The 16,106-nt window shown below is 36.7% G+C and overlaps 2 protein-coding genes across 3 annotated transcripts; both read right to left on the bottom strand.

The window, feature by feature from the left end:
* Nucleotides 1-150: 150 nt before the first annotated feature.
* Nucleotides 151-3,255, bottom strand: LOC141823224 (uncharacterized). Its single transcript, XM_074710489.1, has 2 exons — nucleotides 2,945-3,255; nucleotides 151-623 (listed from the first exon to the last, which is right to left on the bottom strand). Exons 1-2 carry the CDS (start codon nucleotides 3,231-3,233, stop codon nucleotides 241-243), a joined length of 672 nt encoding a protein of 223 aa, XP_074566590.1. The 5' UTR covers nucleotides 3,234-3,255; the 3' UTR covers nucleotides 151-240.
* Nucleotides 3,256-4,730: 1,475 nt separating this feature from the next.
* Nucleotides 4,731-12,841, bottom strand: LOC141823223 (protein MEI2-like 2). Of its 2 annotated transcripts, none has more exons than XM_074710487.1 (13): nucleotides 12,610-12,841; nucleotides 11,914-12,014; nucleotides 11,681-11,821; nucleotides 11,131-11,600; nucleotides 8,911-9,069; nucleotides 8,699-8,815; nucleotides 8,450-8,601; nucleotides 7,432-7,523; nucleotides 6,368-7,328; nucleotides 6,203-6,287; nucleotides 6,052-6,120; nucleotides 5,720-5,902; nucleotides 4,731-5,243 (listed from the first exon to the last, which is right to left on the bottom strand). In XM_074710487.1, exons 2-13 carry the CDS (start codon nucleotides 11,966-11,968, stop codon nucleotides 5,067-5,069), a joined length of 2,661 nt encoding a protein of 886 aa, XP_074566588.1. In that variant the 5' UTR covers nucleotides 11,969-12,014; nucleotides 12,610-12,841; the 3' UTR covers nucleotides 4,731-5,066. The 2 variants fall into 2 exon arrangements, with proteins under 2 accessions (XP_074566588.1, XP_074566589.1); XM_074710488.1 differs by having other exon boundaries at nucleotides 11,914-11,954.
* Between the last annotated feature and the right edge of the window lie 3,265 nt (nucleotides 12,842-16,106).

Raw genomic sequence — 16,106 nt, 5'->3', positions numbered from 1 at the left:
GAGACTTTTTATGCTTGTCATGGGGATCACAAGGAACAAGTATAGAACAATGACAAACTTCTAAGAGAATACAATATAGGTGCAATCATATAACCGATCGTGCAATCGAATCAAGTCGGGAGAGTATTAGCGCATCGACTTGCCAACGAATTTACGGATACAAAACTCAACATAGGCAATGACTGAAATAGAATTGTAGAAGAGAAACTTGTCATCAATTTCACACACACATGCCCATTCTCACAAATTCTTCTTGCTATCAGAATGCGAGAAATGTCGATCGAGTGTTTGCAATTGTTCCCGAAGGCCTTGGTTCTCCTCCAATACGCGGTCATACTCGAGTAGTAACCCTTCAGATTGCTTACTCAATGCCAATGTATTTGCCTCGGCCGTTTTCAACTGCTTCAATTTTTCTTCTGAAGTCAGTTTCATTTGCTTTATCTGTTCAGTGAGGCTTTTGATCTCGTCTTTGCGCCCGTTTATCTCATCCAAGTGCTTGCTTTTTGCCTCTTCTAACACTCTATTTTGCTTCATTACACCCTCCATGTTCTTTCTTAGCCCGTGCGACTCTCTTCCGTAATGGTGAAGCCGATCGATGATTAGAGAAAGAAACAGAGAATATCCTGCAAAACTCTCAATACTTACATGTATACTTGGAAACAATGAGTGCAAAAAACATAGTTCTGAAATTCTAAGATTGTAAAAATAAAGAATCGAGATCCTGAAATGTGATTAAGCAAATATAAGAAGAAGAAAATGAGTTTCTTTTAAATAAAATGTCATTTTGTGCCCTAGCTATGAAATTCTAGACCCATACCAAGGGAAAGTTCACGACTTGTGCTTTGATATTCTATCACATAAATCAACAGGATGGTTTAAACTTTGTTTCAAGAGAAAGCAACATGTTGGGAAAAGAGACAACCTAAACTTATTTTCCAGAGTCTACTCAGCTGAGCAGAAGTGTTTGAGAACTCGCAAACACTTTTTACGTTTACATAGATATATAGCACCTATCACTTTTGTTGTGGCAATAATATATATATTCATAATAAGTGTATAACAGTTAGAAAACTAAGATATCAAGCTACAAAATCTACAAGGTTATTTTGTACAGATACTATAATACTGAACGAAAGCTGCAATGCCGGTCCCAAGCCTGATGACAAGGTTGAGGGTTGAATTAGGCCTCTAGATAGTCAATTTCAAAATTTGTCTAACTCAATGTGAACGAATCCTATGAGCTCAATGGAGGGCCACTAAGATTCATGTATTCAACCCTAAATAGTTGGGTCAAACCCAATTTGATGATGACAATGGCAAGTGCTCTAACTGATTTACAATATATTATGCCCATGCCGTAACTAGTATATTAGTCTCGATAACCATTCCTCCATACGACTTGTTACTTAAGACAAACTTGAACTTAAGATTGTTCTATCCACAAAAATGATGTGACCAAGACAAAATGATTAGCTATTAAATTGATTCCCACTCATAAGCTAGTGTTCTGCACATTGTAAACAACTGACTTGACCGCAAATTAGACACCACTCACCAAGATCTTATTCCAGGTAGGTATTTTACTGAACCACTATGCTAGTAGAGTCTCAAACTTGATTCAAAAAAGATAACCTATTAAAGCAGTGGTTTGGCTATAGCATGATATTATGCAGGAAAGAGATGGGAGATATTTAATTATATAAACTTAATAGAAACTTAAATTGGTTTTGTGATAACAAACTACAGAACACAAATAAGACTAATGAGAGAACAAGTTGTTTGTGAAAGGATACCTATGGAGAGGTCAAGCTTGCAATTTTAATTCAACCTACCTCAGTGATCAGCAAACTACTTTGATACTTGTTGATAGGCAAACCATAGTTCACTAAGATCAAGTAGGTACTTCTATTGAACCTCTGTGCTACTAGAGTCTCAAACTTGAATATATATAAAGAGAGAGGGAGAAGTCTCTAAACCTTATTAAAGAAAGTGCAATGCTATAGTGTGATGCCATAAAAGAAAGGTGTAATTCAGATGGAGATATTCAACTCTACGAACTTAGGTTGGTTTTGAAAGATCAAACCACAGGAGATGATGGCTGACGTGAGAAAGAGCTCTTTACAAAAAATTATCTATGGAGAGGTCAATCTTGAAACTTTAATTCAACCTAACTCAGATCTCAACAAAGATTGAACATGAAGATCCAGGCATTACAGTATACCAAACTCACCTGGCTATATGGCATAGTAAATTCCATTGTAATAAACCAGAGAAAGAACTAAGTTTTATTGAGCCTCTTGCTAGCAGAGTCTCAAACTTGATTCAAGAAAGAGAAAAGTCTCTCTTTCCCAATTAAAGAAAGGGGATTACAGTGATTTGACTATAGTGTGATGTTAAGGCACGAAATTGTAGCAGAGATGGGAGATATTCAGTTCCATCAATGGAGAGGTCAAGCTTGCAACTTTATTTCAACCTAGGACTGATCTCTACCAAGGCATTGTCAATAGGCAAACCTGTATGATAATTGTTGATAGAGCATACCACAGCTCGCCAAGTGCAATTCAGATGGAGATCTTCAATTCTATAAAACTTTGTTGGTTTTGAACGATCAGCTACGGAAGAAGAATAAGGGTAATGTGAGGAAGAGCTATTTATAAAAGGATACCCATCGAGAGGTCAAGCTTGCGACTTCAATTCAGCCTACCTCAGGTTTCGGCCAAGATTGAAGATGAAGATCCAGGCGTTACACTATATCACAAAATCACCCAGCTATACAACACATTAAATGAGTAAAGCAGCTTGATCGAGAGGCGGATTCCATGTATATATCCTATTAACCAACATAAATGAGCACGAATAGTATCGAAAACCCTGATTAAGAAAAAAAAGGGGGCAAATTAAGTGTCGGACGATCTAAAACCCTAGGGAAGGGCGAGCAACGCACCGATGAGGGAGGCCTCCAGGAGGTGTCGGCTGAGGAGAACTTGATCGGTCGGGGTGAGGAAGCCGCCTTCCTCTGCTGCGTATCGGGCGCGGATCTTGCCCATGCTGTAGAGGCTGGAGCCGAGAAGCACGAGGCCGGTGGCGGCGACGGTCCTGATCACGAGGGGGCCGCGGCCGCGCTTGAGGCGGCCGAGGCCGAGGAGGACCAGCCTGCGCAGAGGGGTGCCGAAGAGCAGCGCCGCCACGGCGAGCGCCTCCGCCAGCAGCAGCGAGAACAGCAATTGGATCATCTCCTCGCCTTCTCTCCGCGAGGAGAGGAGAACGACGCTACTTATTATGGAGTTTGTGATATTTATCAAATATTTTGGGCCAAACTGACTAAAACGCATGAATTTTAAAATTTATTTTCCTTTTTAAAAATTTTAATTTTGAATTTGTTGATTTCTGTAAGAAACTCATTTACTATTATTATTATTATTATTACTATTCCTTTATTACTTAATAATAATAACAACCGGAAAAATAGATATGTATTATATTTTTCATTTCGAAAATATTTTTATTTCAGCTATAATACGGAATTTTAAATGACTTATAATAATTTTAAGATAATTTTGATCGAATTTAGATAATTTTAATTAATTTGATAAAAAAAAATTTATTATAAAAATATTTTATATGTAATATTATTAATCCATTTAAATCAATTCATTTTAGCACGCCGTAGCTATTCTATAATTATTATGATTAACATGGTAAACGAGTCAAATTTTATATTATATTATTTAAATTTATTTAATAAAATAATAAATTAAATTAAATGATTATTTAAAATTTAATTTGATATTTAAAATTTGAAATTATTAAAATTTATTTATTTCATTCGTAAGTGATCTTGATTTATCATATTGATAAATATAAATAAATTTATTTATTTTTTTATCATATTGATAAATATAATTTTCGGATCTTATTTATAAATATTATTCATAAATAATTCATAATTTCTATTTATTTTTTTAATTATATCAAATATTTAACTAATTAATAAATTGACAAATATTTAGATATTAAATAAAAAATCTATAGCTATCATCAATCCAATTAAATGTTCTACTTTCAATCTTTTAACGGGATGAATTGAAAGTAAATCGAGGCTCATTATAGCTTTGCCGAGATTCGAGATGTATGAACAAATCTGAAAAAAATATGCCATGTCATTATATTTCATAATCCACTACCCCAGCAGCCCCATCTATATGAGGAGATAAATGTTACAATTGATCACGATGGGATGACATTGTTTTGACTTCATCAAATTCAACCCTTATCGACTAAATGAATGTTCTATCATCAAAAAAATTCGCTACACCACACACGATTGACCACGATCCAGGGAAAGACATTGTCAGGGAAAGACTTTTGATCATGACGGAAGACCGTATTCCTTGACTTCGCCAAATTCGACCCATACCTACTTCAACAAATCTATGCTTCGAAATGAATATTCTATTCATGAACATTAACAAACTGAACACATCAAACACAAATTGATCTTATGTATATTAAATGCACATAAACAAAACATCAAATTTGCTTGTGATCGTTTGATTCGTTTATAACCCTAACTACAGCAATGTTAAAATAATAAAAGCAAGGGCAATTAAGAGTGCCCTTTTAAAAAAAAAATCCCCCTGCAAAAATAACATCCTTTATTCACAAAATGATTAACAAACCACATTACTTGATTGTCATACAAAATAAAAATTGAAGTAAACACAGAAAAGTGAAACAAAAAAACACAAATTTAATCCACAAACTGTACAATTTGATACATTCAGATCACTTCACTTTCCCTTGTACACTTTTTAGGAAAGAAAAAGGGATGAATGACAAGCCCTAATGATAGCAATGTGCCTTACAAAAGATTGGCCTTGAACTTGCATTTACACTTCAAGATTATTCATGAACATCATATGAAGAACTAGTATATGTACAAGAATTAGGGTTTGTTTTTGCTAGGAAGAGGATGTGGCTTCAAAAGTGTGCCACACTATTTGGTGCAAATTGCATCGGCAGTTCCCCCCTCGACGGAATTTACAATTGCATAACCGACGGATAGGTTAGTATTGGTAGATATGCGGTTGAGGTGAAGAACAATAGCTTTCCGAGCTAGTAATGCTAATAGGTAAGGTGCTTAGCTCCGACCTCTTGCTTGAACTGCTATCCGGTGAACTTTCGGAGTCGCGCATTGGAATGGACCCGTCTTGTATGTGCATGCTGTGAATTGAAAAGAGTTCCTGGGAAACCAACTAACATATTAGTGATCGTCAAAGTAGCTTAATCCAAATGAATCAAAACATTTAGAGCACTCTCTTATAAGCCTTACACAATCTTGATCTTAAAACAAATGAAACCTGAGACTAGCAATGGCAGTAAAGAAGTGAGAGGTATCAGCTTGATTCCTCCATTTGGAATCATTCAAAGCACTTGGGAATGCATGGTTGGTTCGAAAAATAAAAAGAAAGCCACAAAATCGAGAGAATAGGTTAAAATTTTCAGTTTCCATCACAGTCCACATGGATATGCATACATCGAAGGTTTGCCGTTTGACTGATTTGCAAATTACTCATTTTGAGAAAAAAATTGAAGGATTAATCCTACCATTTGAATGCTGATTATTAGATGTTTCAATTGGCTTCAACAATATAAAAGAGCAAATCTTCAAGTGATAGCTTATATATGTCGAGCGAAATAACTCAGGAAATGCCTTTACCTGATCACCAGCCTCGGCTGCTCCCTCAGAATAAAAAAGAATGGGCCGGCATCTCTTATCTTCGTTCATCAAGCTCGAGTTCTGGAAGTGGGCAACAAGGGCTGGCCTACCCTGGATTCTTGCATAAGCCAGAGAAGCAACCTTCTCGCTGTTGAACTTCTCCCACCTCTTTCCGTTAAATGCCTACACGTGTCAAGGCAGTCGATCGAAGGTTTCCAACTTAAATGACTTTGTTGGTTGGAAAGCCAACTTGAATGATTTTCAAGTTCCACAATTTCATTAACTATAACTAGTTACTATAAATTGTTCTCCAAATAAGGAGCAGAACAAACCTCATAAAAGGAGACAATATGCGAAGGGGAGGCCATGTTTATAAATGCATAGCCCACATTGCATTTATTCTGCACGAGTCAACTGTTAATTTAACTAAAGAAGGTATGCTTATGCTCAGTTCACTATAGAAAGAATTATATGTTCATTTACCTTGAAATCAATTGGCAAGTAGAGAAAGTCATAAGTGCCTCTGTGAGTTTCATCAATCGCAGCCAAAAGCATCTTCGAAGTGTACCTAAAGAGCAAATAGATGTCAAACTTAGCTTGCAAGTTGTTGCTTGATAAAGAGAACATTGTGATCACTTTAAATTTTACTTGTTTGGAATGTTCTTTATCATTATTGTCGTTCGAGTGTCTTCACCCTTGATAATTTTCTCCAAATCAAGCTGATACAGCTTCTTGTTATCTGCCTGACTCCCTTGATTGTCAGCTCGCCGACTGCGATTCCTATCGACTAGACCATCAATGCCTATAGAATTTAGTCCAGAAAATGGAGCATTGCCAAATACCACAGGCCCAAATCTCTGTGCAGGCATCATTCTTACATTTGGATCTGGTATGCTTCCCGATATGATACCTTGATTCATTGTAGCTTGAGGATTCATACTCATAAGTGAAGTTCCACCATTTCGCTTAATCAAATTTTTTCTAAATCCAAACTGACCAATGAAGGATGTCTCTGGAGACTCAGAGAAATATCCATACTGCCTCTCAAAAGGAGCAACGGATGGAGCTGAGCCAACACGATGGGCATGTTGGCTGAGTGATGAACCAAGGAAGGAGCCATGAGAACTTGAATAGAGAAAGCTTTGCCCTTGTCCTTGTCCATTTGAGATCATCGAGCCTCCAGTACCATGAGGCTGCCGAGAAGGCTGCTTATTCTCTGTGTATGTAATTGAATTACCCCAGAGAAATTGTGAGCCAGTTAGAGTTCCAACATCCGATGCATTTGGAGTTGAAGGACCAAAAGAAGCTGAGTTTCCAGAAGATGGGGCTACTACTCCTTGACTATGATCTGGAAAAGAATGAGAAAGCTGATATACGCCTCCATGTAGAGGACTGCTATTAGAGATCACTTGGTCGGCATGACTGCTCCTATTCTGGTCCTTGCCTATCGGTGCGATCTTAACAGAATTTGACACTATTGGAGGAAATGCAGAACTTAATCCAGGCAAATGGTTACTTCCAATAGGGCTTATTGGTCCACCATTAGGGGACCTACTGAGAAATTGTAAGGAATTTTTATCATTTGGACTATCAAATTGTGTCCATAGACCTATCATACAAATAAAAGCCATTAAACTCATAAAGGATGATATAAAGTTTGCAAACAGATAAACAACCATATGCCAGAATCAGGATTGCCTTAGCAAGTATACCTGGAGGTGAATTCCCAATTGGGGATCCTCCATGGTGCCAGAAAGCTCTAGATTCATCTTGTTCAAAATCATTAGTCAGTTGCTGTATCATGCTGTTCAGTAGATTGAGCTTTCAGCATCACAATAGAAAAAATAAGAGATTCAAAGACAATTGTTTCCAACATTTACCATCACAGTATGCAAACAGAAAATCATGTAAAACAATCATATCTGGCCTTTCAAAGACAAAAGAAACAATCATTAAGAAGTTAAATTGATAGGTCTAACCTAGCATATAGGAAATAATAATTCATTATACCAATATCCTTGGAAGAAAACACTGAAATGATAAGGTTCAGTTGGCCAACCCACAGCTTGGATGGACTATTTTTCAATGACACTGAATAGACTCTCAGAATTCAGAAGTAAATGAGAGAAACCAAACTCCCAATAGGAACCATAAAAACATAAGGGTAAAAGAAAACAGCGACTACATGGAACCAATCAATTCAATAGACCTTCAAAACAAGCTTTCAGTGAATGATCAAGAATCATAGTTGTGGCATGTGAAAAGAAAGTCAGCTTGGTGATGTTAAAAGTAAGTGCACTAAAAGCAACTGAACTACATGAATTTCTCTAGACAACAATAGTATAATTTGACTATTTGAGATAGCTACATCGCAACTGAATTGACCAGTATGCAATGTGTTTGGGAGAGAAAACACAGACAAGTTTTTGAACTAAAATTGGCATGCAGCTCAGAGCAGTAAACATAAATTAAAATCATTTCATCAATTTATATAGGAATAATGAACAATCATGGAAGATTTTTTTGGTTGTTGGATGAAAGCAAGCATGACTATTGAGATAGTGAAAAACATCAAATCATGATTGTGGTTCCTCCTCATACATGCGGATGAAAGAAAATCATAAAACGAATTCAAATGCATGGAAACCCATTAATAGTGCACTCACTGTCAAGAGGATGTACTATTAAGCCAGAAATACAATAATGTAAATATTAAAATCATATGCATACTTCCTACGAGCTCCACCAGGGCGGCTAGGTTCTAGCTTTATTCTTTTGCCAGCTATGTCACACTTGTTCAATGATCGCAGGGCATTTTCTGCTGCTCTGACATCATAGAACTCAATAAACTTGTGGTGCTTCTTGTGAGGAGTTTCCCTAATCTGATCCATATTGAACAAGTAACACATTTTCATAAGCCCCAATCTCATGGAACAAGATTCACTTGGATATTTTCCTTATAAAAGAAAAAGATCCCACCTCTTTAACTTCTCCGTATGCCCCAAATATTTGCCTGAGTTCATCATTAGAAACTGAAGAATCCAAATTAAATATCACAAGTGTTCCTTGGTTCATATCTTTGTCTGATGGATTATCCTGAAAATTAGTGAAGAGGATAACAAACAAGATGCAGAAAAAAAAAGTGTTTTATAGAAAATCCAAACAGGACAAGCAAAATATCTCCTTCTGACCTTTGGAATTGAAAAATGAATGTCAAGCTTTCTACGTCTTAATGGCTTGTTTTGTAATGCATGCATCGCAGTTCTAGCAGCTCGTATGTCATAGTAAGATATCATGACAAACCCCCTGTGTTTGCATGCAGTATAAAGATTTCGGATATCCCCATATTGCTGAAAGAAACCACATGAACAATCTCATATCAGAGGGGCAAAAACACAATCACAGTTCAAGAGCTGGAAAAGCAGCAGCAAGAAAACAGTTTTATTATATTAAAGAAAAACTTAAAGTAAGTCAATAACTTTTTACCATGGATATTATTGCACTACCTGACTTTCCTACTCTTGGAGTTGTAGTGTGTAGGTATGTGTACATGTAAATCAATTTTAAACAGGAAAAAAAACTCTGATGACAATGACAACGACAACAATGATAATAAGGACAGTGATGATCTACATACTAGATCACTAGGTACACTAAATATTCACCAACCATTGAACATTCAAATATCTTAGTGGCACACTATACTGTTGCCTCCAAAAGTAGAAACAAGATAGTAGTATAAAATATTTCCAGGGTTTGCAGTAGCTCCTCTCAAAATTTTCTGACGATTTACCTTACCACATTACACTAATTACCTCGACACATTAGCTCATGCTTTGAGCAGTCTTGTCAGGATGCAGGTCAAAGCATGCCATTCCATCCTCTAGCAGATTCCCAGAAATAGCATCTGGTGATTGAGCACCACATATAGTTGTGGATGAATTATCATAAGACCAAATTGAATTACAAATTGATGCTAAGATCCACAAACTTCCGTATGAAATGGATTTGTGGTATCACTTACCAAATTCTCAATTAACTTTCTACTTTAGATCAACAATCATAGACATGCCTGTTTTGTAGCTACTTGTCAGCTTTTCAGTTGATTTCTTCATTCATCAACCTTTGAGGTGTTAATATGGCATAAGACTTCCATGGAGTTGGCTCACATGTACATTCTTTTCAATGACTGATCCATTCTTTTTCTACAAGCCTATTTCTTTACAGTTATGTAGATTTCTTTCTCAGACATAAAACATTCTCTAAAACTCTTTCACATCAGCAAGTCACCAGATTTAAAACCAAATGTTTCACATCAATCTCCAAAATCACAAACAACATACATGACCTGTAACCACTCAATTGGTTCAATTTGTTTTCATTTATTCTCATTGCTTAATCTCCTTTTTTCCATCCTCAGAAGTTAGCATGGATTTCAAAACATTATGGGCTTGTTTCCTACGGCTGAAAAAGTTGATGATGGAAAAAGTGGGTCGGAAAAGTAAAACTTTACCTTATTCCCTTGAAAGGAAAAGGTGCAAGGAAAATTCCAGTGGCAAATAAAATCCCTCCAAATCAGCCGAAACCCATCTCAGAGAAGGATATGGCCTTCTGACAAAGCCGGTTGAGAGAAGGGCATGGCCTTGTGAAAAAGCCGGGAGTAGAGGTCGAGCGAGGAGGAGGGGGAAATCAAAAGAGAGGTCATGGTTGATATTGTCGGTGCATGAAAGCCGGAACTTTGTTGATCGCCAACTCCTCCAAATATTAGTGATGCCAAAATTTGGTTTTCCAACCTTTATTTTATAGGAAACATGTGGATTTTTTTTTTCTAAATCATTTATTCCCTTAGAGGAGACACATGGAAGAGAATATTTTCAGTAGTTTTCTGCAGGTTTTAATCTACTCTACTAATATTTTTTTTCACCTTATTTTCCTTCACCCGTAGGAAATAGCCTAAAGTTTGGAAGCATTCTTAACACTAGTTAACCTTGATAGAGCAACTTTCTCTTTTCTTACAGTCCTTTTAAGCTTCATCAGCGTTATGTTCGATCACCCTTTTGGGTGCTACTTGGATTACATTAACTGGAGAATGTGGGCAATGCACATACCATAAAAAACCAGGCACAGAACTACTATGGTTGCAAGTTAATTTTGCTATCTGTATTGCATCTCGAAACTTATCTGAAAATTGATATCAGTTGAACAGGATATTAATTAAAATTTTACCACTATTCCATAAGGGTGTTACCAGGGCAATCATAAAACTGGTAAGAAGAAAAAAAAAAAATAACATTCATTCTAAAAGTGTACCTTATGATACTATGAAAGATAAAACTACTTTCAACTAAGAATCAAGCCACACATAATCTTAATTATATAGGAACTTACATAACCAAAGTAGAGATGCTTACCTCAAAGAGTGATCGAAGTTCAGAATCTTCCACATTACTATTAATGTTTCTCACAAACAAAGTTCTTGAAGGATGCTCACCATATGGGTGCTCACCAGAAATAGTCCCAACACCATTAGAAATAGTATACTGATTAATCCCATTTCCTAAAAAGCCATCAGAGATGCTTGCCATTGTTGCACCAACTTTAGTGTTCTCCAGAGGATCAGAGTCCAATTCCAAGCCCCCCAAATTACCAAAAAGATCGTAGTCTTCCAACTCATCTATTTGATTAGGCAGCCCACTCAGGTTGAGATCATCCATTAGACCAGACAAAAGTGCTTCTTCATCATCAGGTAATAAGACCCCACTCCCTTGGACGTCAAGATCATCTGCAGAAATCTTGCCTTCTACATCTTTGATAGGATTTTTCAACTTGTAAGATGCATCACCAGTTAATTGATCGTCACTAAATGCATCTACAAAATTTACTGAATACAGCAGCACATCATTTAGAAAGTGAAAGAGTCATACATATAAACAAGCAGCTAGTAAGTCAACAGCAACATACATTTATCATGACGAATAACCGGCAGTGAACTTGAGAAAAGACTAACATCATTAGAACCATAAAGTGCTTTGGAGCTAGATGGAATTTCCCAGACATTTTTTGTTTTATTTAAAGTCTCCCCTGAAATAAAATATGAGGAACCTACAACACAAGGTTAGAGATGTAAAATGCCAGCTATCAATGGAAGAAACTCAAATCCCCAAGTTGGACAATCGTGATGCTAATTAACTTACGGATTGGATCCGAATTCTCCCAATTTTCCTCCATAGTATTTCTGCTAGACATCATAAGAGAAGCATATTGTAAGAGAAACAAAACAAGAAAGGAAAGATGTCTGCAAATAAAGGGTAATTTTAACAGTAGTACTGCATACTTCAGTAAAAGAGGTAAAAATGGTAACTTCAGTTTAAAAGAAAAGAGAGAGAGAGAAAAGTGGCTCCTCTTGTTTTTCATTAGTTGAGAATTGAGAACTTAAAACAAATGCATACTCTATTACTCTTTCACGGTTTTACTTCAGCAAAACTACATGCAAGTGTCGACACTTAGAATTCAGAAGAACATAGCACAATATGCCAACCAAGTAACCACCGTAACACATGGCATCTCACATCTAACACCATATGCTCGTCTTCCTAACTCCTAATTGCAATCTTGAATAGCACAAAGCCGAATAAGGAAGTAAACAAAAAAAGATTTTGATAGTAAACCCAATATTTGTCAACTATACCTCAAAATAGTGCAATATTGAATCAACCAGAAACTGATAAGAAGAGCTGATGAGCAGAATCCAAATTATAACAAAACTGCAGTCTAACTACACCTCTATTCCACTTCCCAAGCGCCAAAGGAAGCAACTTTACAGCCTAACACACCCAAAATCGACGAGAAGTCGAGGTAAAACGTAGAACAAGGGCGTCGCAGCCGCTTACCCAGGGAGAGAACACCGAATCGCGCCGGGAACACTCCGAATTCCACCAAACTCGACACGCAGCACTACCGCGAGGCAAGATCCCTGCGTCCGCGGTCGACTGAGCAAAATCACCGCCCGTCTCGCTTCCCGACGGCCACCATCATAGCTCGCCTGCGCCGGAATGGCACCTTCCCCTCCTGGCTTCTACCCTCGTCGCGCAACAAGGTGCGATGATTGGAGAAGCAAATCAGAGAAAGCGATCCGAGAGAGAGAGAGAGAGAGAGAAGGAGAATTTATATAAATATATATATATAATTTTTCCGATATTCAACTGGATTTAAATGGTTTGTGGCGTCCGCCCTGCTCTTTTTCTTTCTCTCCTTCTTCTTAATGTTAATAATTATTAATTATCACTAATCATTTTGCCTAATGATGGATTTGTATGGATAGTTTTTTTATATATATTTTATTTTAAATATGACTTTAATGACGGAAAATTTTTCAAAATAGTTCAAGAGTTTTAAAATTATCAAAAATGCCCCTCTCTAATTCCAAAACTTAATATCTCTTCTCGATCTTGTTGAGTCGTCTCCAACACAACACGAATTGAGACCAAGCAAAACCTAAATGTATAACTTTTTTTAAAATTATATATATTTTTATTATTTTAAAAAATAATTAAATATCAATGTGGCTCGAGCTAGCACGAGTATGTTAGACAAAGAGCAAGACTATCATTAAAGTTATGTCGGGTCAACCACAATACTATAAATGTTATGGGTCGGTATGACTTGGTCTAAAAGGTCAAGATTTGGTCAGATTTGATGACACGTCAAACAGGAGACATGACTCCCAGGCTGACTGGCTTGCTTCCTCGTCCCTGACTTGGCCACCCCGACTCAGTACTCGGTCCAGGTTGGGTTCCAATACCTCCCTCAACATTCGACTCAGTTCAGGATCCCACACCCGACTTCTCTCAAAGCTTAACTCTGGTTCGACATCAGACTCCGAGCTCCGACTCTAGGCTACTCCACCAAGTCTACTCCACCGAGTCTCCTCTCGACTCGTATCCCGTCTCAGACCTCAATCGACCTCGGCTCGGGCTCCCTCTGTTGACTATGCTCCGCCCCCTTGGTATGGGCCCATACATCATGCTTAACCACTACTCCATGGGAGAAAAGAAAAAGAGGAAGATTAGCTCTGTATCAGTTCCTCATTTACGATTAACCCGGGTAAATCATCCGAGTTGGCCGCCATTATCCAAAAGGACACAGGTAATCATGTCAATTCCTCATTTAGATATGCAATCATGTGATATCATGGGTAATTTATCACCCCATTAATGTGGCATAATAGCGCAGTCTAATGCCGTATTAATATGGATGATAAAACTTTTCGCTACTACGACGGTGATGGGATGTTCTCCTTACCCAGATGGGAGATCTCTTCTGACAAAATCTCCACTTAGGGATATTCTCCTTAATTGAGATAAGATATGTTTCCATTATTCTCTTATATAAATCTATATATCTCCCCTCCATCTCGTGGAGACAAATACGCACTCACACTAATAGACTCATTTACGCTCATTCTCTCCATATTTTTCTTCTCCCTCTCCGATGCTCAAGAGCTGATTTGAGCATCGGAGTGGTTGAATCAGGGCGTTCTTGACCTTCGTTCTCACATTCTTCCCTCTTGTTGTGCAGATCTTAGCGGCGTCTCAGAATCCTCCAGCCTCGTCCTTCGCTGCCGATGAGTACCACCTTGATTGTCTACTTCCAAGCCAAGTGACCGACAACTTGTCCGGAAGGCGATTTCAACTGGAACAATAATCATATCTATTTTAAGGCTAGTTGAGAGTCAAACCCTAACAATGCAAAAAAAAAAAAAAAAAAGAGGGTATTTTATTGATTTTAAACTTTGTAGACATTTTTTTTAAAAAAAAAATGAGAACATTTATGGGGTGAATTGAAACTTTCCTTATTAAATATAAAATAAATTGTGTAATTTCGAGGTGATTACGGATAATTTCCTTATTAAACATTTTTTAGTTGTTTTCATTCTATTTTATTATTTATTTTATTTTATTTTATCATTAAAGTGTGTGTAATGGAGGATGTGGAAAATTTGCCTTATCCATTCTAAAATTGACCCAATAATTTTTTACAAGTGTGTCCATCATGAACAATTGAAAATGAATATTATTAAAATAAATGGACATATTCGAAAATTATGAGCTCAAGTCAACGCCCAAGTCTAGGTCAATCTAGGCATTGTTGACGTGGCACCCTTCAATTAATTGGATTTTTTATAATTGTTTATCATAATACAACTTCATGGCAACTTAACTACTTCAAACGCGTTTTGAACTCTTTAAATTCTAGAAATTTTTAATCGAGATGAAATCTTCATATCGTGTGAGAAAAATCTTCAACACTAGTTTGGATTTCACCACTAGTTATATTTTCGCTAGTGTTTTCTTTTTTATCAATTAATTTATTATCAAAACAACATCCAACTTATTTTTATTTTTAATGATATTATAATAATTATAATTTTATAGCTGCTATACCGTCGTTATAACTACTATTTTATAAATATTATAATATAATAAATTATCTATGTTGTGATTCATAATTATTACAATTTAATTTAATCAATGTGTAATTAAATATAAAGTAACCCTATTATAACAAGTATTAACGATAATTGTTATCCGAGACGGAACTAGAAAAATCACATTAGGAGATGAAAAAAATTTATTAATATTTACTTCAGCAAAAAGTAAAATTCACCACCCCAACGGTCTCACACAATCGATCTCACGATTATCTATGAAGAAGTAAATCAAGAAGCTACAGTTGACTACGACGGAGAAGGATTTTACCTCAGCTTCGTTGAAATTTGACCCTTCCTCACTTCAACAACTTTGTTCCGTCGTAATTAACTTAACTATGCTCCAGAGATAAATTTATTAATATTTTTAAATTTATTAATATTTACAAAACTGAAAGGGATGTCCATTCTGTTGAACGTTCAGAGATGAAAGGGCGTCGCCCCTTCATCTTCTGAAACAAAAGCTTTATCTACCGAAAGCTTCGTCTTCTGGTGACTATGGTTGATGAAACGAAGGGGCAAAACCACCCCTTCGTCTTCCATATTTCTACTATATAAGGGTGAGAGAACATACCTGTTGGATGTGTAGTTGTTGCGTCCAAGTTGAAGCAAACAAAGAGGCAGCGCTGTGGATTTGTTCCAGAGGTGCTGCATCGGAGAAGAAGAACACCAAGGAGGATTTGATTTAAGAAATTTGAGAAGTTTTCCAGTTCGTGATCACTCCTCCGAAGTAAGCAATCCCAGCAAGGCACGCTACAACAGGTAAAACCAACACATTCATCCTCCTCTATTTGTCTTTCATTTTTATACTCCTACACTTATAATTAAGAGAGAGCGATCGCGTCCATTGCCCCCTCCTTAGTTTCATCCCTGACTATTACAATATGATATTATTAATAT

Source organism: Curcuma longa, chromosome 3, assembly GCF_044706935.1.
Source record: "Curcuma longa cultivar G26 ecotype Majalengka, Jawa Barat chromosome 3, ITB_CL_G26_1.1, whole genome shotgun sequence".
Lineage (NCBI taxonomy): Eukaryota > Viridiplantae > Streptophyta > Magnoliopsida > Zingiberales > Zingiberaceae > Curcuma > Curcuma longa.
Note: the sequence above shows the minus strand (reverse complement) of the source record. Positions and strands in the feature narration are given on the sequence as shown.

What these genes read in the sequence shown, in the direction of transcription:
- LOC141823224 (XM_074710489.1), bottom strand. Translation starts at nt 3,233, where the DNA reads ATGATCCAATTGCTGTTCTCGCTGCTGCTGGCGGAGGCGCTCGCCGTG. An exon ending in CCTGGAGGCCTCCCTCATCG is followed by an intron (nt 624 to 2,944) that starts GTGCGTTGCTCG and finishes AGAGTTTTGCAG; the next exon opens with GATATTCTCTGTTTCTTTCT.
- LOC141823223 (XM_074710487.1), bottom strand. Translation starts at nt 11,968, where the DNA reads ATGATGTCTAGCAGAAATACTATGGAGGAAAATTGGGAGAATTCGGAT. An exon ending in CCTGGTGGAGCTCGTAGGAA is followed by an intron (nt 7,524 to 8,449) that starts GTATGCATATGA and finishes TCTACTGAACAG; the next exon opens with CATGATACAGCAACTGACTA. An exon ending in ATATTGTCTCCTTTTATGAG is followed by an intron (nt 5,903 to 6,051) that starts GTTTGTTCTGCT and finishes TGACACGTGTAG; the next exon opens with GCATTTAACGGAAAGAGGTG.